Genomic DNA, 26,647 nt, shown 5'->3' with positions numbered 1-26,647 from the left:
TGAAAAGACAGATGGATATCTTGGCGGAGTCAGCAGTGAACAAGTCAGTCCAGTTGCTGCTATTGTCATGTGAAAACCACCAAGTCATAGGTTAACAAGAACAGAACAACAAGCGTGGTTAACCACAGGCCTGAACAAGTCATTGTGGCCCACTGCTCACTGTAAACTTTTACGTTTTCTCAGCATTGACAGATGTCCTTCTTCTCTGTCTGAACTGCGGTTTTGAGCAACCTGAACACTTGCTGGTGAGTGCTACAGTGAAGGGTCTTGGCATTGCCTTACCTGATGCCTGTGTCTCACTGGGCTGTGTGGGTGTTTGTGAGTGGGCAGTGCTCCCTGCGTCTTTAATGGCATGGTCTCAACACACAGCCACACTTCACAGCTCCTCCCCCCCCTCTCCTGGGTGTGATTATATGTAGGCTGAGGGCGACCTACACTGGGCTACAGCCCTGTGAGAGAGAGAGAGAGAGAGAGAGAGAGAGAGAGAGAGAGAGAGAGAGAGAGAGAGAGAGAGAGAGAGAGAGAGACGGAGAGAGACGGAGAGAGAGAGAGAGAGAGAGAGAGAGAGAGAGAGAGAGAGAGAGAGAGAGAGAGAGAGAGAGAGAGAGAGAGAGAGAGAGAAAGAGAGAGAGGGAGACGGAGAGAGAGAGAGTTGGGGGGAGGAGGAGAGGGGAGGAGAAGGAGGAGAGATAGGGAGATACTGAAAAGAGGGTGGGGGCAAGCTCTTGGTGCACTCTGCTTGTTCTGTGTCAGCGTCACAGCTGCTTGCTCTACTCCAGTGGCATCGCTTTGCTACAACACATTGCGAAAACTCTCCAGCTACAAGTGTCGTCTGGACTTAAATAGTATTCCATTGGACTACATGGACTTTGTCCGATTTGGAAAACTTTTACTCAACTCACATTTTGGTTGTTGTGCCTTTTACATGGAGTTTAACATTTGCTGGGTTTGCAATTAATTTGGACGTCTCAGGATTCAATGCCTGTGGCACTTGCTTCGAAGGAACTTCTTACATCTTTTTTTTTTGGTCTCTGGAGACATTCGGGAAACATGCATACTTCATTGATGCTTTTACAACAATGATAAGTTGTACAACAAAAACAACTTCTGCTGGATTTATATTTCAATAATTTACTTAAATTTAAACTTTATAAAAGTTTGAGAATGTGGCTGAGAGAAAATCCACAAACAAATAAGTCAAGAAAATCCTTCAAAATGCTCATTAGAAAGTTATTTTCATTCTCAGGATTCCTCTGGGTTTGATGAGTTCAGGATTGGAGAATCTCAATACTTGCTGCATGTTGCTTTGCCAAAAAAACTCCCGGTGAAGATGGACTACAACTTGAGCAGCACCGTGGCCAACGCTACGACAGAGCCTTACCACCCGGCTGCTGGACCCTGGATCCTCATAGTCCTGGTCATCATCATCCTGACCATTGTGGTGGGTAACCTGCTGGTCATCATAGCCATTGCACGCACCTCCCAGCTGCAGACGATGACAAACATCTTCATCATGTCGCTGGCCTGTGCCGACCTCATCATGGGGGTCCTGGTGGTCCCCCTGGGCGCCACCATCGTGGTGACGGGAAACTGGCAGCTGAGCACCACTTCCTGCGAGCTGTGGACGTCCGTGGACGTCCTCTGCGTCACGGCCAGCATCGAGACGCTGTGCGTGATCGCCGTGGACCGCTACATCGCCATCACGCGGCCCCTGAGGCACAAGGTGCTGATCAACAAGTGGCGCGCCCGGCTGATCGTGTGCGTGGTGTGGATGGTGTCCGCTCTCATCTCCTTCGTGCCCATCATGAACCAGTACTGGCAGGCGGAGAACGACCCCGAGGCCAAGAGATGCTACGAGGACGACGCGTGTTGCGACTTTGTCACCAACAGGACCTTCGCCATCATATCCTCCGTGGTGTCCTTCTACATCCCTTTGCTCGTCATGATCTTCGTCTACGCCAAAGTATTCCTGATAGCCACGCGGCAGGTGCAGCTCATCGACCGGAACCGCCTCCGTTTCCAGAACGAGCGCCCCGGGGGCTCGACCCAGCCGGAGGGGCCCGTCCGGACCACTCCCCCCCTCCGAGCTGCAGGGGCTCAGCCAGCAGCAGCACCCACAGCCGGAAGAGCTCCAGGAGACGGTCGTCGCGCCTAACGGTTGTCAAGGAGCACAAAGCCCTGAAGACGCTGGGGATCATCATGGGCACCTTCACCCTCTGCTGGCTGCCCTTCTTCGTGGCCAACATCATCAACGTGTTCTACCGGAACGTTCCCTCCGGGGACGTCTTCCGGCTACTCAACTGGCTGGGATACGTCAACTCCGGCCTCAACCCCATCATCTACTGCAGGAGCCCCGAGTTCCGCGCCGCCTTCAAGAACCTTCTGGGCTGTCCGTGGATGGCCACGCCGCGGCTCAACACTTTCTACAAGGAGCTGAGGACGCGATGCCCCTGCTTCCTGGGGGCGGTGGAGGCTGGGACGACCGGATCGTGCCAGAAGACCCCCGTGACCCCCACGGATGGGGATGAGAGCCTGGGAAGCAGCCAGGGGAGCTACAAGAGCGAGGAGCCGTCGCCTGGACCCACACACTCAAACGGCAGCACGCAGCTCAGCGGCTTCTCAGAAGAGTCGGAATTGTAAGTCCTTCGCTGTTTTTTTTATTTTATTTTTTATGTTCTAACTAGAACCTAGCACCTTCCAGTTACTGGAAGCATCCTTCCAGTAACACAGGCTGGTGCCACGTCAGATCATATATTTAAGTAGGAGACAGCTGTGATATGCATACAGCGCAGTGTCATTATTGGAGATGTGTCAGAGAGGCGCAACATCAGAATACGCCATCAGTCGTATCACACTTTCTGCTGGGTGCTGATCAAATGGAGTTTCCTCTCTGTGTTCCGTGAGAGTTCTTCTAGAACGTGGCCACAGCCTGCATCCCCGTGCAGTCCAGAGCAGAGCAGAGCAGAGCAGGGATGTGCACATATACACATATCGGATATGTCTGATATCCCTGTTACTCACTCAATCCTCTAATCCTCCTTTGCTTGTGTCTTTGAGAGTTGTTAGGGGGGGGGGGGATATTTCAACGTTATCATGGCATCTGAGCAAACTGTTTACTTTGAATCTGGGCTCAGTTCACCGTTAGGGTTCTGAGATGACTTCTGAGATATTAGTCACAAAGAACAAAGTGTCTATGTGAACCTCAGGACTTTGAACAAGAGAGAATCCATATTTGGATGAATAAATCACTGGCCTGCCATGGAAGATTAAAATAGATTTAATCGAGAAAGGTACTAAAATAAATACTTACTGAAACATAAGATCCTGAAGAAATATAACAAAGTTACATAATGTAATGTGGAAATGTAATCTCGGCATTTCCACTCTGAAAAACAATAAACATTAAGGTAGTTCATTTAAAGTTTGTAAATGGAGTAAGAATTTCTGCTGCCATATTGTGTTACCTGCTATCCATCTTTGAGCCAAGCTGATGTCAACGTTACATAAATGATCAACAGATGTGCAATGTTTTGTTGTGGCAACAGAAAACTGGAACTTGTGTTAAACACAAAACTGCCATCTACCAATCAAAGAATGACCAACAGTAGAGGCAGTATGGGAGAGACCATATGAGGGAGGTAGGATGAGAGGCAGTACGAGAGGCAGTGAGACAGAGGCAGTATGGGAGAGACCATATGAGGGAGGTAGGATGAGAGGCAGTACGAGAGGCAGTGAGACAGAGGCAGTATAAGGGAAGCAGTATGAGGGAAGCAGTATGAGACATTGTGTGAGAGTTTCTGCCTCCTCCAGGGCCCCTCTACAGCCTGGGCAACGCCCCCCACAGCTGATAAACCTTTATCACTGGCCCACAAGACATGTCTTCGCCAGCACAGGCTGTTTACTTCACAAACAGCCAATGAGATCACACGCTGAAGAGCCCCGGTTCAGCTACGGCACGGCTGGGACGCTTCACAGGGATCCTTCTAAACTCACCCATGAGCGAGTCATTTAAAGAAAATCCCCCGTTTCGCTTTGAGTGACATCCCCTCCTCCCGTGCAAGGAAAACAAGAAAGTGACTATGTCTCTAATTTGGGGGATTAAGGAAAAGCTCGTCTTACTTTGGTGGTGTCAGGAGCTGTGTTATCGTTACTGATCTGTCTCGGCGGGGTTTAGGAAGCGTGGAGGCTGTTAATTCGCAGCCATTCCTCCCACACATGCACACACTCCAGTCAAAGACGAGCTCCTGAGCTCCGTGCCCGATGATGGCCTGGCCGTGGGCACCAGTGGTTCAGCCAGCACTCTGAAGAGAGATTCAGACGTGTGTCCGACCATCCTCTCACAGTTCTTTCCGTCCTGTGTCTGCCGTCTGTGTTGCCGCGCTTACACAGATGTGATTATTGCCCGCCGAGGGGGGAGACATTTAGGATGCCTTCCTTAAAAGGAGCCCGGCATGTTCCACGGTTCGCCAGCCTGAGGGCAAAAGGCTCAGAGGAGAAGGATTGGACGGATTGTCAGGGAGATCATGAGGAGCAGGAAGCGTCTCGGAGGAGGTTTGGTGGGTGCGATGGTGTGAACGTGGAGTCTGACAGATCTGAGAGCATGTGCTCTCTATTAGACCTCGGGCAACGCGGGGGGTGGGCGAGTCCGGTTTCCGTCCCAGCAGTGATCTGCAAGAGATCTGCGGTCTCACTGGGGTGTTCTTTAAGATGAAAGAATTGATCTTGGCGAAAGTGGAAAGCGCTGTGTAGGGACAGCGTGTTCCGTTGTGAGGTGTGTGGGGGGCGGGGGCTGGCAGGGGCGGGGGCGGGCAGGGGCGGGCAGGGGCGGGGCGGGGCGGGGGGGGCTCTTTCCAAGCTAGGAGACGGCAAGCCTGACCGCAGAGAGAAGGTCACAGACCTGATGTCTGCTGAAACGTCATCCAAACACCCCTGGATGCAGTGATCTAACCGTTACGACACGTCCAAGGTCCCTTCCCTGACCTGATGTGTGGTACAGGAGGTCATGTGACCGAGGGGGTTGGTGAGGAAGCAGAGACATTGACAGAGACCAACAGTGATGGCTCCAAATGCAAGGCTGAGCTCATGTTTTCAGGAGAGGGCGGAACAGGGCCAGGGCTGTCATCGGCACATGCTTTGTGTTCATTGAAAAGTACAGATGCATGCAACTGCTGGCCATATCAACATGTTAACGGGCGCAGCATTTGGGGTTTTTGTCACGTATCTAGTGTGTTATCTGGTCCAACTTGTTCACTGTCCTATGGACTGTTAGAGCCATGCATGTTGTGTAGCCGCGTTAGACAGAGCAGAATATGTATTTGTGGAAAGCCCTATTCAAGTGAACGTAAGTGATTAGGATTCAATTAGATTGTTTAACAACGCAGTGTATTTTCTGTACAGTACTCAACCAAAAATAGAATTCAACGGATTTAAACTAATCACGTTGATCATGTTAAAATCACTTAAGTATACAGCCAGATAAGGTCAATTGAGCATGGCGTGCTCGAGTTTGCAGCACTCATCTGTCTTTAGTGCATGATTTTATTCAGTGGACAGCCCTTCCTAGTTAGCGCTCGTTTAGCGTTTGTTAATTAGCAAGCTCTCAGCATCCGGCTGTACTTCCTGTCACATGTTCACGACAGCACGGGGACACAGAGGTTTGTTCTGTTCGGTGCTGGGGAGGGGAAGGGAGGGAGGAAGTGTGACATTGACAGTTTGAGTAATGGGAACGACACCAACTCTTCTGGCCTAATCTTATGTGATACGGGCTTTTTTATTGAAAGAAGGGGTGTCTATTCCAGGAAAAATTCATCCAGTCTACACACGACATGTTCTGCTCTGTTGCTGTGGACAGAAAACATCGGTGCATTTCTTACCAGCACGTAAACACACATTTCACAAGTTTTCTATTCTTATGGACTGAAACTAAGGAAATAGCTAGATTTAGATCAAGATTTGGGTTGAACTGGTGTGATGAAAGAGATTGGAATTGTGTGGGTCTGAGATCATATGCCATTTTGTTAACTTTTCTGTCCAAACAATAGATTGACAGAGAACTGGAGCTTAGTGTGGGTTTTTTTCTTCATGTCAATATGTATAGTAAATGTCTGGAAGCTGGGAATGTTTACAAGTTGCTTTTATGTATGACGTGTTTTAGAGAGCTTGGCTTAGTAGCAGTGACAGTGGCACTAAAAGGTTACAACCTAAACTGTTGTCTGAGTCATAGCACAGTTCATGGAAGCCTATTGTGGTTCTTCGTAGAATTGGCTGTGGGATTTGTGCTGAAGACAAGCTACCACCCCCTGGATCTGTCAGGGCTCCTGTTGGGGCGTACGTTTAAACTCTAGGTCTCCCAGTCAGGTATTACATTATAAAACATTATTTGTTTTGTTTTGGATCTCATACAGACGCAAAAATGAAAGAACATAGCTAGAATAGCTGGGAAATGTACTACTTTTAGGAATAACACAGTTGCACTGCTGTACCTTTGTTTTCATCTGAAAAAGCCCACAGCCACACAGATCTGAGGACTTTCCCTTGGGGCCCGGTCAGCCAGGAGGGGCGGTTTTAAAACATCACTGCGGCTGTACGGCTGAGCCGTGGATTTCAAGCAACAACACTCCAGATGTGCCTCAACAAGCAGGCCAGGCGCTCGTGATTCGCTAATGTCATCGTTGGATACTGAGGGTAAATGACTCAAGCGGTCTGAACTCAAGACACAACTCCCATGGATGTTTTCAGAGAAACTTAGCTTTGTGTATGTTCGAAGAAGGTGCGTCATGCCATCTCTTTACCTCGCAGACTTCTGGTGTTTTCTTTGCTTCCAGTGGCATGTCATAGAAACGGCTCGGGGAGAGAATCCATTGTGCAGAAAGAGGCAAAGGAGACATGTCCTACTGTGTCTCCTTATCCTAGGACATCCAGTAACTCAGAGACGAGACATAACCGACTCAAATACCTCAAAGAACAACACATTAGTGTGCACCACACTAGTGCTTAACTGACAGTGTTGACTCATGGTACAGCAATACAATAATATTAATTAATATTAATATTTAATTTCAATTCATAACCATATTATTATTAATAACAATAATAATAATACTTTTAAAGATACGTACAGAGTTGATACGTAAATTAATATCTTTGAACTGGTTCTGGCTGAAGTTGATGTGATCTATGGGGTTTCCTCATTACAGCTTGCATGGTACCATACAGTACAATGTTCAACATTCTTATGTCCACCAGTAATGGCAATAAATGATTTATACCAATGGTACATAAAACACTTCCAGATACATAAAGGTTTAGCTGTTGAACAAAGGATGGCAACTTAAAAATTAAGTTATTGTGAAACGTGGAAACAGGAAGTTGATTTGATGACAGATGAATGCCCTGAACAGTTTATCTAATAAATCACTAGAGAGTCCAGAGAAAGGATTCAACACAATGCTAACTACTTCCTCTAACAGTCAGTGACGACTATGCTATTATATAAGGCCATGTCATACAGTAAATACAGGTTGGTAGATATACAACCTGATTTACAATGAACAACTGCAATCCATTTACAAAGACATGTCTGACCAAGCTATGCAAATATTTTCTTTAATATTTCACACTTCTAATTATGTTTCTCAACTCCCGTGAGTTTGTTATTGTGCAAATTATTAGGCCTGATTAATAGATGTTTTGACCTAAACCAGGGAGGAGATCAGGAGCTTAGGAGAGCATTCAATGAACACTATTATCAGGCATCAATGATGTGAGAAATCTCCAAGACTCATTTTCAAAGGAGAGCTGAATATCTGATCCAATCCCAGCGCATCAGGAGTTTAAACGCGGGGCTCAGGTAGCTAAGAAGAATCCAGCACAGGATGGGACACATGCAGATAGAAGAGATGGAAAGACTAAATGGCTCTAACCCATAACGAAACTCATTTTTCCACCTCATAAAAACAGCTGGCCAAAATCAACCTTTTTTTGTGTCTTTTTTTTTTTTTGCCAGATCAGCTTGAGGAGAAACACATCATAAGAGGGTAATGGAAAATTCCAAGTGAATTTGTCATGTTCATTCTAAATAAAACATTTACATTCAATAAAATGTATTTTATTCTCATCACATAATAAAGTTTGAGGAAGGAAATTGTAAATCAAATATATACTACTGAAAATCGTCATCTTATTTTATTAGATAATATACTAGATATACATTTAAAAAGAATAGAGCAAGCCAACCAAGTGAAATATAGTTTCTTATAATAGCTTTACTTAAGAGAGAAAAAAGTCCAAGAGCAGAGATCAAATAACAATAATAGTAATTGAAATAATTGGTGTGGCAGTTTGTATGTGTCATCAATCAGGGAAGCAAACATACTGTATGAGGTAACCTTGATTCGACACAAAAATAATACAATTCAAAATATTTTGGCAGAAAAGGGTTCCAGGGGCGAGACCACCATCCCTTGCCACCAAAGTCTTCCTTCTGCCTGCTGACAGGCAAAAGTTAAAACACACCAATGTGAGATGACAGATGTATCCCTGTTGACTGTGGAAAAAATGCAGCCAAACTGCTCCACCCAATCAGATTGAGAAGGAGAAAAAGTTTAGGGTCACGTTGGGTGTTGCTGAAGTCCAGAAACTCCTTCTTTGTCTCTGTCTTTGCGAGGACCAAAACCAACAGGCCGATCTCCTTCATTTCTGCAGTGTAAACCTCTTTTCTGTGTCCTCCGGATCACTGTGACGTGTGCTCGATCAAATTCATGTTTTTAAAGTAAAGGAGCTAACTTTAGAATATCAACTGCTTTTTTTAGGCGGTCGTTCTGCCAAAGAATTGAAGCCCACCAAAGATTTTATTTCTTTAAAGGGTCAAAGTGACCTTATCTACAGGTTCTCGCAGAACAGTGATGGTTGTGAATTGTTTATACCTTCCTGTGGAGACATGTACAGTTTAACTCGATAGGATCAGAATTTCAGGCATTTCGGGAAAAGATGGGAAGGGCACTAAGTGGGTAAGGAAGGAGGGAATTTTTTGAGAAACTCATTCAGAGACTGGCATTCAAAAGAACACCAATGACAAGCAAGGGAATAACTTTCAAAACTAAATTTATTATTAACTACTATAACTTTAAAGCAATTCAACAAAATAGCTGTACAATGTTGTTGTTATTATTATTTTTGCAGGTCGTTTGTTCCAATTTTAGGATTCTCTTGCTGTAGAAGCATCACATTTGCTGATTGTTTGTGCACATTGAAGTCCTTTCTCTAACCATTGTGTGTCAGGGTCAACTCTCACAGGGGCAATCTCCAAATCTAATAAAAAAATCACCCTTGTGATGATTAGATGGCTTGCTGGTCCAGAAGTGGGAATGCTTCAAAAAATAAATAAGCAAATGGGCCACATGTTTGGGATTTCATGGCGAATGAACATACCTCTGATCTTGTAAAGCAGACATGCATGTCATAAGTGACAGTGCCACATGTGACAGCTTGATCCTGTTCAGGGTTAGATCTCTGGCTGTCACTTCCAATCCAAAAGAGCAAAGAGGAAAGTCAGCATCTAAAAAAAGGAATGTCATTTTTTCCTGTCTAAGATTGATTCTTTCAGAGATGACAAGCCTAGATATATTTTTTTCATTCGTTTTGGGGGGTCGATGTATGTGTGTGTGTGTGTGTGTGTGTGTGTGTTGAAGGGGAGGATCATCAGTCATTTTCATCATCAGTCATCAGGCAACTGTTCAACTGAGTCAGGCATTTGAAATGTCATGCATTCTCCTCTGGCAGAAGTGTAAATTCACCTGTACCCTAAGAATATTAATCCATATTTCTTCTCAGTTTCACATTACAGGATAACGAAGGCTGAGGGAGAGATCAGAGCACTGAAAACGACAGAGGCCTGTCTCCTGAGGCAGCCATGACGCGACTGCATGGGCTTGTGAAGATGGAGGGAGGGGGGTGAACCTGCTGAAGACGGGTCCAGGAAGTGAGATGGCGCCGGGTCACATCGAAGTGGAGGACTAAAGGACCTTAACGATCCAGCTAGTCTGAGCTGGACTGGAAGCGCTGACTGAGCCTGCTCCACACTGCCACCTAGTGGTGGATCTGGATATGACAAAGAAGAGCTTGCTTCGACTGTGACGGTAGTATGATAGAAGTGACTCTCTCATTGCATCAGCACGTTCCCAGCATACGGTGTACGATATTACTGTGGACAGACTTTCCCCACAGCAAGAGAGACTTCCAGTTGCTCTCATGATGTGGTTCAGTGACACACCAATAGACACTGGAGAAGCAAAACACGTCTTACTACTAGAATAAAGTGGCAGATTTTGTAACAAACAACCATAACTAAATTATTTATTTATTGTATACCCATTTGTAAATGCAAGAAGTATTAAGTTAATAATACCAGAATGTCATGCTGTATGTTTTCACTGTCCACTAGTAATGTCCCAAAGTAACAAGATTTCACTTTCTCTGCATCAACCCTTATATTGCCAATGAGCTGTGTATGGAATCCACATTCACTGCATTCTGGTCTTTTAGGTTAGTTCTGGTGCTGATTGCTCCTGTTTTGTCCTAAGAGTCTGAACTCTGGCCATTTGCTATTAAACTGGTCAGACCATCCATTTGCCTTGCACTGAGACACACATTAAAATGTAAAATAAAAATAAATAAAAAAAATGGTTAACTTATTTTGCAGCTAACAATGTTCAAAGGACCTGTATGTATGCATGCGTGCACATACACGTGTGTGAACGTGTCTGTGTGTGTTGTGCTCAGGAAAATGCACATTAGTGTTTGACAAGACAGAGAGAGCAGAAATGAATACATGATGAGAGTGAGGAGAAAGTCATGTGCCTGCACAACCCCTTCCTTCACAGTGTACACCATAAACCTCGCTCAGTCAAACTTGCTCTGTGCAAAGAAACATCATCTTATGAAAACACCCTTATCTCAACTGTTTGGATGGAAACACTTATTCTGACTGGGGGCCCAAATTGATACCCATTAAGTAAAGCAGTGTTTAAGTTTGTGTTTTCTAAAAGTGGGGGGCCAGCAAAGCCATATCAATATTCCACAAACCACAATCATGAGAAGAAACAATCTCTTCAATCTTTAATAACAAAACTAACACCATGAAAAGTGGCCTAAGTCAAAACCCCTAGCTCTGGACCCCATGTCCAAAGCCATACGGAAATGGTGTCTTAAGCAACGGAGTAATCTAGAATAACGACGAAAGGGAGTCAGGTGGCTGAGCAATTAGGGAATGAGCGAGTAATCAGAAGGTTGCTGGTTCGATTCCCGGCCGTCCGAAAACGACATTGTGTCTTTGCAGGGAACTTCACCCTACTTGCCTCGGAGGCATGTCCCTGTACTTACTGTAAGAGCGTCTGCTAAATGACTAAATGTAATATTCATACCACAAAACGTTTAGCATAATAGGCTAAACATAAAATACGGATACTTCTTCCTCTCGGAAATTACCATGTTAGGAGCCAACAAGTCAAACACATAGGCCTATGGGTCTATGTGGGTTGAATATTCATCAAGCCATATGTCAGGCTACGTGTACAAAACCGATGGTTAAACGAGGTGTTTATGAAAGGTCATAAAAGCGCGTAAGTGGGCAATTGACGGTGGAAGGAAGCGATTTAGACGAGCCGCCATTGCAACGGAGGTTACCATAGGCCTAAGAGTGCTTAATTAGATAACTATTTTGCCCCGCCAACTAGTGCCATCTGGTGTACACCTAGATTTTTCATCTTGAAACGATCGTCTACATACCCGCATCGTTAATTAGGCTACAAAACAATAAAATACAACATTGTAGAATTGTTTTCATATTGGGTCACCAAATAAGATCCTTTGCTTGAATTAGCTAAATCATGCTTGCGTAAACTGTTTACTAATAGAAGTTGGCTATGGAGAAGCTGTTTACACACTGAAGATCGATTACGAATGCACCAATTTATTACAATGACTATATCCATCCATCATAAGCGTTGCCATGACACAGTATCCAACTACTGTAGCTAAGCAACAGCTCCTAACAACAAAAGCCTTGGAGCTACCTCGCTGACAAGAGTGCACAGTGAAAGCTCAATAATATGAGGCCAGCATGCGATGGTGACAGTGGTGCCACTGAAAGTGGTAACAGAAAAGTAGGCCTACATGAGCGGAAAAAATCTTTTCTCTCGGTTTTCATCGATACTGTGACAGCAGCACCGAATCCTGAAACCAAATTATTGGCTGATTTCAGAAAAGACACTTATGCCAATAAGGTTTACCTGGCAGGAAAAGGTAAGTCCAACCAGTTCATTACGCTTTTTAAATTATACTTTTCTAGACGTTTATATTAAGCAACGTCCTTCCCATCAATTTCAATTGAAACGGCTGATATTTAAGGTAGACTAAGTGTTGCTAAATATTTGTGGATATCTTGTAGAGTACCTTAATGAGGAGGGGCTTACTGCGGGGCTCCCTCTCATCACAAGAATAAAGAAACAGATAAGCACAGACCCGACTCTGTGCGCGGGCTATGCGCCACCCCTGGGCCTGGCCGAATTTAACCGAAGAGCAACGGAACTGGCACTGGGCAGGAACAGCCCGGCCATTGTGGAGAACAGGGTAAACTCGATAGTGTTTGAAACCCCTTAGTATGCCTATAGGCTACTGTATGTGTCTGTTTATGTTTAGGGCTTAAGGAATATCAATCAATCAAGTTAATTGTAATATATTCATTAGGTACAAATTAAGGAAAAAACTGAAATGGCACTGTCCCTGCAGCACAATTGAAGCTAAGATGATAGGAAAAAATAATAGGCCTTATAATAAAAAATAAAGTAATTTAAGATAAAGTTAAAATATTGACAGATACTTTTACAATTATGTTTAGGTATGACCATACAATAATATTTGATTACAATCGTTAAAAAAAACTAACTTCAAATTATAACTGAATAGAAAACCTGCCTGGTTTAGTTAATAACTTAGTTTGCTATGTCATGTAGCAAATTTCTCCATATAGGACACCACTATTTAAATAACCAACCAGTAGCCATGTGCTAAACTAAAATGATTCTTCACAATAACTGGCTTCCGCCATCTCTTGGCTGTCCTGCAGGTGCTGGGTATTCAGACTGTTGGCAGCACTGGGGCTGTGCGTCTGGGGGCTGAACTACTAGTACACTGGTACGATATCCGCTCTGCCTGGTGTGGCCCTGTCTATCTGCCCACCCCCTGTGATGGTAAGTAGGTGGTTTAGTAAGAGCACACAGATGGAAAAAGAAAATCACGAGCTAAAAATGTGCATGTGGCAGTGGGAAGCCAATTGAAGTGTTGAGCAATGGGTTTTAGCTGACAGATGGTTTTTTTTTAAAAAGTACTGCTCTTTTGTCAGATTCACTGGCCGGTGTTTTTGAGGCGGCGGGAATCCAAGCGGTTCGGCGCTACCGCTACTGGGATCCAGCGCAGCGGGGTGTGAGTGTGCAGCAGCTACTGGAGGATTTGGGCAATGCTCCAGAGCAAAGTGTTGTCGTGCTGTTCGCCTCTGCTCACTGCCCCACCGGAGCTCACCTGTCACAGGAGCAATGGAGGCTCGTCGTAGAGCTGATGGTGGTAGGACAAACTGTTTGAGAAACCCACCACCACTGTGCATCAAACGTGTTTCGCACCCCGTGAGAGTTTGACGCCTTCATGCAATGACACGGGAAAGGAGTGTCGGACGCTTCCGTTTTCCTTAAACACTTTTGTTTGTGTTTTTTCGTTTCCCTCCTTTTGCCAGAGTCGCAGGCTGTTTCCCTTCTTCCTGCTGCCTGCTCAAGGCCTGTGTCATGGAGACGTGGAGCTGGACGCCTGGTCTGTCCGTCACTGTGTGTCTGTGGGCCTGGAGTTGCTTTGTGCCCAGTCATTCTCTCACAACTTTGGATTGTACGGTGAGACGCTTCAGTGGTAAAACCATGGGGGTCAGATGGCTGAGCGGTTAGGGAATCGGTCTATTAATCAAAGGGTTGTTGGTTCGATTGCCGGCCGTGCCAAATGACGTTGTGTCCTTGGGCAAGGCACTTCACTCTCCTTGCCTCGGGGGGGGGGGAATGTCCTTGTACTTACTGTAAGTCGCTCTGGATAAGAGCGTCTGCTAAATGACTAAATGTATATCCTGCCTCTTGGCCTGCGACCTGGGAACGACCCCGTCGTGAGAACGTCAGAATGACGTTGGCCACCTCGAGAATGCAGATCTCTGGATGTGTCCCATGCTTGTCAGATGCACAGATAACTTGTGTGTGTGTGTGTCTGTCAAACTAAATGATCTATGTCCTCTGATCTATGTCTTCCTTATCAACCATCCATGTCCTTGCAGAGGAGCGCGTCGGGCACCTTCTGTGCGTCTTGAGGCAGAGCTCCGCCCTGCTGGCCGTCCAATCCCAGGTTGGTCGGCTGGTCTGCTCACTGTGGTCTCGTCCCTCAGTGGGTGGGGCACGCGTGGTGGCCACAGTGCTCAGCAACCCTGCTCACCTCATCGAATGGTACAGTGCTGTGCTGCGGCAGTCTTACACAACCCAAGATTTCTTTACATGAATATTGTCTTACATATGTTTTGGTCTTCTGTATTTGTGTGGCAGTACTAAAGAGCAATTTAGCAAAAAAAAAAAAAAAAAAAAATTCTGTCATTTAAACATTTACAAATGTTTCTTTGTGCCAAAGACTTTTGCACAGTACTGTACGTCTAGCAAACATTCCTGGTGTCTGTAGTGTTTGAGATCGTTGTCATGAGTGGAATAGTTTGCCTCCGTTGAGATACGTTGTGCAGGCAGGAGGGAGTGAGACGTTTGGTGGAGAGGGGGATGCTGATCAGGGAGAGACTGCGAGAGAAACTCAGACTGCTGGGATCTCCCGGGTCCTGGGATCACGTGACCCAGCAGGGGGGCCTGTGCTGGTGCACGGGGCTGAACGGTGAGCTCGCCTGGGGCTCCGTCTAACCGCCTCGACACGCCCCACCACCTCAGCCTGTTAAGCCCTCTCGACCCTGTCTAAACTAATGCAGTGGTTCTCAACCCTGTCCTCAGGGACCCCCTGTCCTGCTTGTTTTATGCTGGGGACACACTTTTCAAACTGTGAGAGACCACAAACATGAGGACAAAAAATACTGGATTAAGCCGTTTTGCTCCTACAGTGTGTGGTCACTCTTAACACACATCACACCAAGGGAACATCTGATAAAATCTGCGGAACCATCAAGATAATCGGGACATATGTTACATAGGATTTTCGGAAGGGCCGAAATAGTCCCGATTATCCTGTGGTGTGTCCCCAGCATTAGACGTTTCCTTGCTCCAAAACACCTGATTCAAATGAATGGTCGTTAACAGGCTTCTGCCTAACTAGATAACGACCCATTTATTTGAATCAGGTGTGTTGGAGGAGGGAAACATCTAAAACATGCAGGACAGGGAGGCCCCTGAGGACCAGGGTTGAGAACCACTGAACTAGCGTTGATCCACCTCAATCTCTCAGAACACCATCTCAACCCCTTACATCAGAGGTCTTCAACCCTGTCCTCAGGGGCCCCCTGTCCTGCACGTTTTAGATGTTTCCCCTGCTCCAACACACCTGATTCAAATAAATGGGTCGTTATTTAGTTAGGCAGAAGCCTGTTAACGACCATTCATTTGAATCAGGTGTTTTGGAGCAGGTGAAACGTCTAAAACATGCAGGACAGGGGTCCTTGAGGACCAGGGTTGAAGACCGCTGGATTAATGTGTCAGTAGATATCAAACATGATAATGAATGAAGGATTGTCTCACACCTGTGTTCTCTCCTCTCCTTCAGCCCGACAAGTCGAGTTCCTGGTCAAGAGACGCCATCTGTACCTCCCATTAAACGGCTGCCTGAACGTGAGTGCCATCAATAGCCGTAATCTTGACTACGTAGCGGAGTCCATTCACCTGGCATTGACCTCTCCCCTCTGACCCCAGAGCCAGAGGTGTACGACCATGTCACAATATCTAGATAGACCTATCATGTCTAAGTGATTAGAATGTTTATAATACTCTGTAGCGGTGGTGCAGTATGGACCATGTGACGTCTTTCTTTACATAAATAATATTATATATTACCATATCTTGGCAAGAAAGTGATGATCCTCTCTTTGTTAAGTTCAAGTACGGTTTTAATGTCGGAGTCTTGAATAGGTGGTGAATCATGGTGGATCATTATTATTATGTGACCTATGGGAGTTGAGGGTGTTACGTCCGAGCACTTGTCATTGCTGGGTTTATAAACGGGAAATTATCATGTCACTGTTATCACTGTCTTGTTTGAATCATATCCTCAATAATACTGCCTCGTTTTTAAATGTAAACATGCCTTTGGTTATTGCATCATGAGATAATTGATGAATACGGATAAAAATATGTATTTTGAACATTCATGTTTGGTACATATGTAATTTCATCCATACAGATGAAATCAATTCAGTAAGCAATTGCTTTTTAACCCATAATTTTCTGTACAGTATATGAAGAAAATAAATCCACCATCATTATCTGAATTGTTAATGAACTTTTGTTGGTCAGACATGAAAGGTTTAACAGTCTTACCATTTTACGTACACGAGCTGTATAATTTCATACCTTTGCGCCCAGGGACAGTAGATTGTGCAAACAAAAAGTGGTCGTCTAGATTGTCATTCCTACTTTCAACTCTGTATTCCTTCCATATTACTTGCTCTCCCTTGGTCTAGTAATACACAGTACCTGGAAAATATAACTGTACTTGTACCTGGAGGCAAGTCCCTCGCCTGTCACTGTTCGCATCCATATTACATATCAGCCCCCCACAACTTTAACACCTGACTCTGGAATAGCTGCATGGCTCTCTCCGCAAAATACATTCTGAATAGTTCACCACAGTAAAAGGTTAAAAAGCTATGTTATGTCAATCCATTGGCTTCTTAAGCCTTTTTCTATTCTTTGTTATCGCTACAAATTCAAGTGTAGGCTACATCATACGTGAATTGTGGTTGTGACATAGAAATACCCTCGATAGATTACATTTAAATTGTGAGATGGATAACTGGATGCCAGCAGACAATTACTTTCTCAACAGTTACAGTCCTGGATTTGCGACGAGTTCAAAGGGGGGGGAAATAGATTCACAGGAAACGTATACTGTAACATCAAGGTATTTTTCCCGGGTAAGGTCACAAAATGTGGAGTCCAAAGACCATGCATGTCTGGACCCTAATTCTTTGCAGTGTGGTATTGAACCTAAGGCTATTACTCCATGCTATTACTCCATGCGCAAACAATCTTTCAATTGTCAGGGCAACACAAAGATACGCCCACACACCCAAGAAGACGTGATTTCAGCCCAGCGTAAATCAATGCACCTCTCCCGCGCATTGGATAACGATGTCTCCAACAGTCGTGGTGTTGTTTATTCTTTAAGTGTGGGAAATGTTAGCCTAGAAGAAAACAAAATATAGCCTATATTCCCAATTGTTTGAAAAGTTACAGAACAGCTGTGTTAAGAATCTGGAGACTCATTGTTTAGAGTGGTCGTATCATTTGTCATCTCAGTCGACCGTCCTCGACGCTGACAAATACCAAACACTACATATCTTAAATCAAGTGCGTGAAAACAACCGGAGGAAAACAATGAGGCCCGATAAGCCGCTGGCAAGCTAAGCAAACATCAGTGACTTAGAACAGCAATTCTCTCAAGCCTGTCTACAACGTCTCTAAATCTATTGACGTCACACACGTACGTATAAACTGAGATAGATGTCCAGAACAGCAGACCTTGTGTATATAGCAGATCACAGCTCCCCATTAAATGACCTCTGTGGAAGCATGATCATACCTGTTGCTGCTTCCTGAAGTAATTCACGTAACATCCGTGTCTGCCTCTATCTCTCTATCTGCGTCATCATTGTACCTTCTGGGCATTATCAAGTGGCAACTGAAAACGTCCAAGATCTATTTTTCTTTTTTGGACTAATTATCTTGCGTTTCTTCAGGAAAACGTATTTGAGTACTTAATAACTCAGTGGCCCATAATGAACTTCTAATCATATTTAACACTTCATTGCTTTTCTCATGATGCCCTTTTCACAGCCTGCTGTAATGAGACGAAACCAAATGTTGCTGTTACATCAAAGCCATTCTAAGAAAGAGGTCGAGAGAGGGTACTTAATGAACGAAATGGCTCCACTCCTTCCATTTCAACGGCAGGGCGAACAATGGTGATAATCAACAGCCACCGTAATGCAGAGCCATTACTCTGTTTCAAACCACCCGTCAGATCCACTCCTCTGTTTAAAAAGACCACGTGTAGGTGAGCACGTACTCTCCTATCTAAAGCACACCTGACCCACACCCGGAGTGAGGGATTCAGGCTGGCTCATTTCATCATTTAAACTTTCAGAGTAGATTGACCAGATCCCAGTGAGTGCTCAGCCAGGACTCACACGGGTGTCCAGCTGTCTGTCTCTCTGTCCAACCCCCAGTAAATCGTCTCCTGCTGCCTCCATTTAACTCCCACTGTCTCCATCCCAGCAGTCATGATGTTAACCACAGCTCTGAGGGAACAATCACTTCTCAGGTAACAGCCAAGCAGATAAAGCACATAACTTTGTCAAGAGATAGTTGTTAGCTAAATCAGCACAGTGAGGTTAATGACCAGGCAGTGGGCATACAGCTGGTGCTACTCAGCTGAGGGTTAAGCACTCCTGGGCACACCGATGCAAATTGCCTCATTGATCTGTCAACGCTGCACAGTTATCTGGAAGGGGCCCATCCCGGAGAGTGGACAGTGATTAGATGATGAGTGGTTGGTGACCGTGACACGTTTATTTTGAGGCCGAAAACATGTATCCCAAAACACACTTTGCCACCAGTGATTTAAGATCTTTGATAATGTATTTTACAAGAACAGTCACCAACAGGAGAAGCCATTGTGTGGAAGGATAGGTGGTGTATGTGGTAGGAGAATAGTCTGTGTGGGTTGTGGTCCCAATCATGGCATATTTAGATTGATTTCCTTGAGACCCTTTTGAAATGGACCTCTTTGAAAAGGACCGACTATTAGACTGCAGTTTGAATATAAGAAGCTTTTTGTAATCTCCATTCAGGAGGTCATTTCAAAAATCTTTTTGATCAGAAGGATCAAAAGACAGGAGTAAAATATCTAAACATCAAAAATAATCTACAAACTAAATGATATCAACAAATTACAATAATTTGAATCATGGTAGGCAGTGAACAGGAGTTTTCAAATGGTGTGCAACCATTTGATCAGTTTGGGGCCAGCATCTTGGCAGGTTATTCTCCAGCAGTTGAAAATGATTTGGAGTAGAGTCATGCTGGGAAACAGATAAAAGGAAGCTGATGTTTTCTTGGCTGCTATTAAAGCTTTATATTCAGTACAAGATACGTCTGATTCTCCCAAGTGCCCCCTGACACGCCTCACCTGTATATTTCTTAGCAGTGGTCTCCACTGGGAAAGAGGTTTGGCCTTGGTGAACAAGCTGTTCTTCTCTGATAAACAGGACCCCTTTGATCTGATCACAGCATTGCCTGACAACCAAGTGACGAGCAACAAGTGGCAATCAGCTGAAAGACACCCAGGGAAGGACCATCTCTTAGATCTTCTCAACTTCTCCAGGTGACATTTAATAAGGATAGATGTTCCCACATTTTTACAGCTCTATTTCATTTTTTTTTTAACCATTAAACAGTACTGCCAAATGAGATTAATCCATTCATGTTATATCGCACAATTAGCAGGCCTTCTTGAAAAGCCCCTTCAACTGAACTGTGCGCCATTAATACGATGCCTTTTTCTTCATAACTTATTTGTGCCCACACAACCAGCCAATCAGAAAATACCGCTTTCTGGTCACAAACACTGAAAATAAATGGGTCATCACCGGATACACAATTTGAAGAACAAAGGATATACAGCTGCACGGTTGCTATCATTGAATCTGTATGTTTGCTGTAATACCTTCATGGTACCAAGAAGCCTCATAGCATAGTAAATATTAAATATTAATTCAACCAATATCATTATTTTATGTCAGTGACTACATGTAAAGCATCAAGGAAAGATTCACATTTTTAAAAACATAAAGGCCTGAAGCATGACATTTTCTAACAATCAGCATTTCGAACATGAAACCAAGACAATATTCTCAGTTCCCTGAGAGTATCAACTATAACCAATTCTACTGATCTAAATAGGCCATTCTGTTTATCCCTAGTGTGGTTTTCCTCACACACTGGTTGTGATGGGTTATTCAGTTCTTGACCTGTCCTGTGCCCTCAGTGTTCGTGTATTGTCATCGTACAGTCGAGGAATGTGAGAAACAACCCCAGCCAGACGGACGGCCAACACAAGTGTGGTGCCTAATTGCCGCTCAAAACCACTGAATTATTGTTGTTGGAATGGTTTAGATGTGCGCACTCCACAGGCGACTTCTTGCGTTTAATACTATTTATTCTAATAATAACGAAATACAAAACAATAGCGTGTGCTCGGCAACACGGTAAAAAAGGTAGGCCTATACTCGTTCTGGTCTCCAATCAACTTACAAAGGTGAGCTCACCGATAAAGCTCTCCTGCACCCACACTACCCATATATATTCCAATAAAAAAAAAACTATAAATAACCAACATAATGGCTTTAACACCATGTATCTATATCGATCTATTGATTCTACATCACATAGCAGTACAATTGGCAAACGCTATGAGCAGCATCATCAAAAACCATGATGACACCATGAAGGAAACAGGGTCTGAGTCAGAAAGGGATCACAACCTCAAAGAACCATTAAACTACAAAGGGGAAAAGACACCGGGGATGTAGCCTAGTTCTAAGAAAGATAAAATACAAGGGTTTCATTTGAACGTTGGGGATTCACAATTATTACAACAGCCTGCTTATTGTCAGCCTGCCCTTCACAAACTCAGACCACTTTCAGATATGCCCCGAATGTCGAATTGAGAAGTGAAGACACGAATAAAAACATCAGTAGTTAGATTGGTATACATTCAAGTATTAGCTTTGCACAACTCAATATGGCCAGCCTACAGTAGCCTAAATCCAGGTAGATAAACCGATAAAAGGTTTTATAAATTCGCATCTTTTCTTGGAGATTTGAGACTGCTATCGAACACAAATCACAAATACCAGTTCATCTAAGATGGTCAGTTCATGTGATAAGTACCATCACCAACATAAGGACAGATAGTGTCAGACTTGCTTCTTTTTTTCAAGGTGACTGACTGACCAATTACCTTGCTTGCTCTCAGCAGTGGGAAACTGTTGCGCGCTCCTCGTTCCAGTCGTTTGTTTCCGACTGTCACGGAGTTACCGGACCGGTATAGTACAGTTGTTTCAGAGGGCATCAACAAGAAGCAACATCACTGACCAAAAGGTACTGAAAAGGTAAGGTTATATACCCGACTTAATATGTAGGCTATGTCCCCATATTGATTTTTTATTTGTATTTATTCACTTTTATTGGGGGGGGGGGGGGGGGGGGATAAAGGCTAATAGCAAGTTTAATTTACATTTTAGATTTTTCAGTCGGAGGGTCTAGATTCAACGTACAGCCGTGTATAGCATTGCGTCAAATTACAATTTAAAGCATTGAAAGAAATCGAGTCTTGCCAACTAAGTCTGATAATGGACTTTCAGCCAACATTTCATCCATCACTTAAAACTATTCCAAATACAGTTTTTGCTTTAGAAAATTGTGCAGCATCCTCGTGCTGCCAGAATGACGAGGTGAAGAGAAACTGATTCTTTTCCAAGGACTTTCTGGTAAACGGCATTATATTTAACATGTTACAGATATACCTTATATGTCACTCAGCAGGTATCACCTGCAAAAAACATTCTTACTGAGAAAAGAAATGGTGTGGAAAGTGGTGCATGATGTTGGTCACCTGAATTTATTTCTGATCGACATTCAATATATTGTACGACGTTGTGTTACACGTCAACGGAGGAGATGTAGCCTAGAGATATTGCTCCGTGTGCCTGCATTTATTTAATTCGGCTTTTACTGCGGGTGAGCTTTACTAGTACTCTAAACTGTGTTATATATAGAAAATGACATTGACCACAGCAGGGGTTGAGGATATAGTTGTGTGTGTGTTTCATGGTGATTGTTTTTCAGTGACCTGATGGATGTGATCACACGTACATTCACATCCACAGCTCTGTTCCACCTTCGTGTCTTGCCCAGGAGGACTCATGTTTGTGTGTGTGTTTCCATGTGCAGTTTGTGAATCTTTGGTGCTCAATAACAGATCCCCTCTAAAAGACCATTAACCTAGTTTGCAGCTTTGTAGAGGCTGAGTTAAAACACAGAAAGACTAGTAAACAGTGCACAACGGGCTGTGCTCGACCTGCACTTGTGATGAGACACCTGAAATGCATCATAACATTCACATCTCAGCATCTCAGTTTTAATGCAATTCTGGCTCTGGAGAATTACACTCTCCTTTGAGAAGTTCCTCTCATGGACACAACAAATGAGGATTAGGCAGATTTTCAAGGCTTTTGAGTGTGGCAGTATACCACATCCATTAACCACAATGTTAATGAAACCACTGTGCTTACAGTTTCTGCTTCACTGCATGATTTACAGAAGCCCCCCCCCCCCAACACACCCCCAACCTCCCTCAGTGCTTCCTGACAGACCAATCATCCGATACCCTCTTTAGGCCCTCCTATCTAGGCAAAGCTCACCATCTGTTTAGAATTGTTTTTCCTGGTTTTATCTCACGGTTTGTTGATGGCCAAACAGTTTTGTACGCACATAAAAAGCTTACCTTAATGAGGCCACGAATGTCAACTTCAATACTTTTGTTTTTGACTTCTCAGGCACGTAATTCCGTTGTTGAACAAAACATAATTCTGTAAATACATCTCTCGTTCAATAATGCATCCCTGCATGTGTTGTATTCGAGTAAAATCACTCTCCTGCATAAAAATGTGATCTCTTTAAACACAGAACTCGAGAAAATTAGCTTTCCATCCTTATTAATTCTTAATACCTTTATGGATTCAAAAATAAATAAATCATTCTAAACAAATTAGGATGATTTGTACAGCATGTACAATGTTGATACTTCAAAACAGAGTTACCTATTTTTGTAAAGCATCTTCTGTTATTTTCGGTCAGGTAATCTGTGGTGCGTGTCATTCCTGACTTGCCGCTGTGATGGAGGGCAGTGGAAGTGAATGGTCTGCCGACCTGACCCAGCTGAAGGGGCCGGGGACGAACAACAGCGGGCAGGTCTACGAGGTGGTGCTCCAGAACGACTCCTCCAAGCTCAGCCCCCAGTTTGTAGGGGTGGAGCTCCTCCAGAGCTTCAAGCTGCTCATCATCCCCTGCTACGCCCTGGTGGTGCTCGTGGGGGTCTTCGGCAACTACCTGCTGCTCTACGTCATCTGCCGCACGCGCAAGATGCACAACGTCACCAACTTCTTCATAGGCAACCTGGCTTTTTCCGACATGCTGATGTGCGCCACCTGCGTCCCCTTCACGCTGGCGTACGCCTTCAACCCTCACGGCTGGGTGTTTGGGCGCTTCATGTGTTACCTGGTGTACCTGATCCAGCCGGTGACGGTCTACGTGTCGGTCTTCACCCTCACTGCCATCGGTGTAGACAGGTAGGACACGATGGAACAGAGCACCTCAGACCTTGGAAGTCCAAAGCCCCATTTCTCATTTCTCCTCAAATGTTATTTTATGAAAAGCGACTTGGTAAAGTCATGGCAGTTTAATGATAGACATTTGACTGTGCATGACTGCACCTTTTTGTTCAAGTGAAAATATGTACAAAAGCCTTTTTCAGAATGTTTGGACAGTTGCTGTGTGAGTAATGGAATGATGGGTTATGCACACATCCTCTGGTGCTCTTTGAAAGCTCGATCATTCAGACATCCTAATTCAGCTCTTCAAGATGTGGTTGAATCATTGATCCAAATATGAGTCTGTACCAACCAAATAGAACCATCTGCAGATGGGAAAGATACTTCAAATTTACAGATATGGAGTGCTAAAATGTGTTACCAGTCATTCAAATGAGCCTTTTGTGAGATTGAATGAAAGTTACCAAACAACATGTTTCATGAATTCAGACACGAAAAAATGCTACTCTACAGTACATACACGTGCCATTATATTTCAGTCCCTTCTCTCTCTGCCTCTTTCCCTTTGCCTCAGATACTATGCCACTGTGCACCCTTTGAAGAAGCGCATCTCTGTGTTGGCCTGTACCTACCTGTTGTCGGGGATCTGGCTGCTGTCCTGTGGTCTGGTGGCCCCGGCAGTGGCTCACACCTACCACGTGGAGTTCAAGAACGAGGGCTTCATCATCTGCGAGGAGTTCTGGATGGGCCAGGAGACCGACAGGCTGGCGTATGCTTACAGCACCCTCTTCATCACCTACGTCCTCCCTCTGTCGGCGCTCTGCATCTCCTACCTCTGCATCTCGGTCAAACTGCGCAACTGTGTGGTGCCGGGCCACCGCACGCAGAGCCAGGCTGAGGCCCAGAGAACGCGCAAGCGCAAGACCTTCCGCCTGGTCACCTTGGTGGTGGCGGCCTTCGGTTTCTGCTGGATGCCCATCAGCGTGTTCAACGTGCTGCGCGACATCGACATCGACCTCATCCACAAGCGCTACTTCCTCCTCATCCAGCTGCTGTGTCACCTGTGTGCCATGAGTTCGTCCTGCTGCAACCCCTTCCTCTACGCCTGGCTCCACGACCGCTTCCGCGCCGAACTGCGGAAGATGTTCACCTGCCACCGTCGCATCGGGATCCCCACCAACAACTGCGCGACGGCCAGTGTGGTGCTGTGAAGCCACTGAATGCCTCCTAACTTGTAACCCCTAAACCAGTGGTTCTAAACCAGGTGCTCAGGGCTCTCCTGCCCTGCACATTTAAAGATGTTTCCCTCTTCTAACACACCTGATTCAAGTGAATGGTCATTACCGGGTTTCTACAGAGCTAGATAATTACCCATTTATTCGAATCAGGTGTGTTGGAGCAGGGAAGCATCCAAAACATGCAGGAAGGGGCGTCCCTGAGGACCAGGGTTGAAATCCACTGCCCTAAACCAATCACAATAGCTGAAACCTCCCAGTACTTTAACCAATCAAGACAGGAAGAGCTTGTGTATTTAAACGTCACACTTCCTGGTAAATGAATGTCAAAGTTTTAGGATGAAACTTTGAATGAGTTCTGTTTCAAATCAGTTCTTTGTGATGTATTTATGTATTTATTTGTTATTGACTAAATGTATTTGACTTCAGGTAATGTGTCAATGAAATGGTACAGTATTCGTCTAACGGTTGCTATTGTGTTGTGTGATTTGTGTGCTTCTAAAAGGAAGCTTGAGGCTGTGATTACAAAGTGAGGACACATCCTCAAGGCCAACTAAACAAGAATGAAATGTAATCTCCTAACAATTTACACTAAGCGAAATACATTTATTTTGCCATTTTGAGACAATCAGTCAAATGGTTCCCAATGTATTTGGTTTTTGTGTAACAGTGAAGTCTATTTATGTGGTTGTGTGTCACAACTTGTATAGTCTTAGCATGATGCTAGCAAAAATGTTCTAAAAGCAAATTAAGATGTATGGTGGATAGTATAAGGTCTTTGATGTATATTTTGTATCAAAAAAAGGATCTGGTATCGTAGTTACCATTAGGGTGGATTATGATCTTTTGAGGCGCACAGTGAAACTAAGCAGTTACTTTAATTTGTTTACTTTAATATCTCTAAAATAGATGTACAAAAAAAGTGCACTCTTGTGTTAGAATTGTATGGTTTGATTTAAGGAATCTGCAATATAATATAGCACATTATGAAATTTGTAGATATTGTACAGTAACATCTCTGATGCACTAGGTGAAAATACTGTTTCGTAAACCCAAAGAATGTTAAATCATTATTAGTAAATAATCAAAAACAATAAAGAAAACTGGAATCAAAATGTTTGTTTTATCTTCAATTAATTGACTATTAAAGTGAATATGATTTAAGAACTTAAATGTCTTAACCGTTATAATCATAACATGGCCAGACATACTGTACTGCATGCCTAATAGGTCTCTACTTTTGGAGATGGATGTTTTCTGAACTTAATTTTTGACGTCAAAAGCTGGGGCTTTGAAGCTTCTAAAGTTTCTTCTGACAACCAGGGAAGTTGTTTTGATCTCATAAGTGTAATAAAATTTGAACTATTGTAAATAAAATAAAAACTTTTTTTTTGTGCACTGTGTTTTTTTATGTGCACTGTAGTTAACACCACCACTTTTGGGCAACTTGATATTTTGTTTACTACCAAGTCAGAAAAATAAGAAAAAACTGTTCAAGTGTTCAAGATTCTTTTTTTTTTTTTTTTTTTCTCTGCTCAGAAATGGTTGGCTATTGATTGCAAGTGATATAGAACTAGAGGAAGCCATTTTTCTTTTCTCAAGACAGAGGAAACTAACCCGTCTGAGCTGTCAACCTTCCCCTCTGCCTTAATTAGTGCCTACGGGGGTCCTCATTATCTAGTTAATATATGTCTTGGTCTCCCTCACTTTTCCATAGGGTCTGCTTGAGGCTATATGG

At 44.0% G+C, this 26,647-nt stretch overlaps 3 protein-coding genes across 8 annotated transcripts; all 3 read left to right on the top strand.

Annotated features, from left to right (window-relative positions):
- Window positions 1–756: 756 nt before the first annotated feature.
- adrb3a (adrenoceptor beta 3a) lies at window positions 757–10,669 on the top strand. Its single transcript, XM_084695010.1, is given in 3 exon segments — window positions 757–2,083; window positions 2,086–2,636; window positions 9,832–10,669. Coding segments are annotated over 3 exon segments (1,332 nt in total). The 5' UTR covers window positions 757–1,330; the 3' UTR covers window positions 9,860–10,669.
- A 1,377-nt stretch (window positions 10,670–12,046) lies between these two features.
- On the top strand, window positions 12,047–19,835 carry got1l1 (glutamic-oxaloacetic transaminase 1 like 1). Of its 6 annotated transcripts, none has more exons than XM_084694865.1 (9): window positions 12,047–12,300; window positions 12,446–12,627; window positions 13,124–13,247; window positions 13,400–13,617; window positions 13,784–13,934; window positions 14,360–14,525; window positions 14,810–14,952; window positions 15,829–15,893; window positions 19,550–19,835. In XM_084694865.1, exons 1-9 carry the CDS (start codon window positions 12,108–12,110, stop codon window positions 19,667–19,669), a joined length of 1,362 nt encoding a protein of 453 aa, XP_084550991.1. In that variant the 5' UTR covers window positions 12,047–12,107; the 3' UTR covers window positions 19,670–19,835. The 6 variants fall into 6 exon arrangements, with proteins under 6 accessions (XP_084550991.1, XP_084550990.1, XP_084550995.1 ...); XM_084694864.1 differs by lacking the exon at window positions 19,550–19,835 and adding an exon at window positions 18,117–18,338; XM_084694869.1 differs by lacking the exon at window positions 14,810–14,952 and having other exon boundaries at window positions 19,550–19,665.
- A 3,405-nt stretch (window positions 19,836–23,240) lies between these two features.
- Window positions 23,241–24,885, top strand: prlhr2a (prolactin releasing hormone receptor 2a). Its single transcript, XM_084694855.1, has 2 exons — window positions 23,241–23,692; window positions 24,249–24,885. The coding sequence occupies exons 1-2, from the start codon at window positions 23,241–23,243 to the stop codon at window positions 24,883–24,885; spliced, it is 1,089 nt and encodes a 362-aa protein (XP_084550981.1).
- Window positions 24,886–26,647: the final 1,762 nt, after the last annotated feature.

The sequence above is a fragment of the Hypomesus nipponensis genome, chromosome 28 (genome assembly GCF_054491055.1).
Source record: "Hypomesus nipponensis isolate SF chromosome 28, ASM5449105v1, whole genome shotgun sequence".
In the NCBI taxonomy this organism is placed as follows: domain Eukaryota; kingdom Metazoa; phylum Chordata; class Actinopteri; order Osmeriformes; family Osmeridae; genus Hypomesus; species Hypomesus nipponensis.
Note: the sequence above shows the minus strand (reverse complement) of the source record. Positions and strands in the feature narration are given on the sequence as shown.